The sequence below is a fragment of the Merops nubicus genome, unplaced genomic scaffold, assembly GCF_000691845.1.
Source record: "Merops nubicus isolate BGI_N331 unplaced genomic scaffold, ASM69184v1 scaffold43852, whole genome shotgun sequence".
Classification (NCBI taxonomy): domain Eukaryota; kingdom Metazoa; phylum Chordata; class Aves; order Coraciiformes; family Meropidae; genus Merops; species Merops nubicus.
The window spans coordinates 1-430 of NW_008596374.1; the positions used below are offsets into that span (position 1 = coordinate 1).

Consider the following 430-nt stretch of genomic DNA (forward strand, 5'->3'; position numbering starts at 1 on the left):
GTGCAGTGGTTGGGCTTCGCCACCTTCGAGCTGTTCCTGCACGGGCTGGCCCTGCTCGTCTTCTCGGTGCTCCTGGTCCTGAAGGTGGACGGCGCCTCCCCGGCGCTCTCCTGGTGGGTGGTCTTCGTGCCCTTCTTCGCCGCCGACGGCCTCAGCACCTACTTCACCACCATCGTCTCGGTGCGGCTCTTCCAGGACGGGGAGAAGCGCTTGGCCGTGCTGCGACTCTTCTCCTCAGCCTCAAGTTCGTCTTCGAGATGCTGCTGTGCCAGAAGCTGGTGGAGCACACCCGGGAGCTCTGGTACGGGCTCATCATGTCGCCCGTCTTCATCCTCCTCCAGCTGCTCATGATCCGAGCCTGCCGGGTGAACTGATGGCGAGGGAGCAGGCCCCGGATCGTTGCCCAGCCCCGGGATGTGCCCAGCTCGCC

General features: G+C 65.6%; 1 protein-coding gene across 1 annotated transcript; it reads left to right on the plus strand.

Moving 5' to 3' along the window:
- Positions 1 to 6: 6 nt before the first annotated feature.
- On the plus strand, positions 7 to 374 carry TMEM203 (transmembrane protein 203; the record flags this gene model as incomplete). The annotated part of the gene is given in 2 exon segments (XM_008936351.1): positions 7 to 229; positions 232 to 374. Coding segments are annotated over 2 exon segments (366 nt in total), but the record flags the coding sequence as incomplete, so codon positions are not given.
- Between the last annotated feature and the right edge of the window lie 56 nt (positions 375 to 430).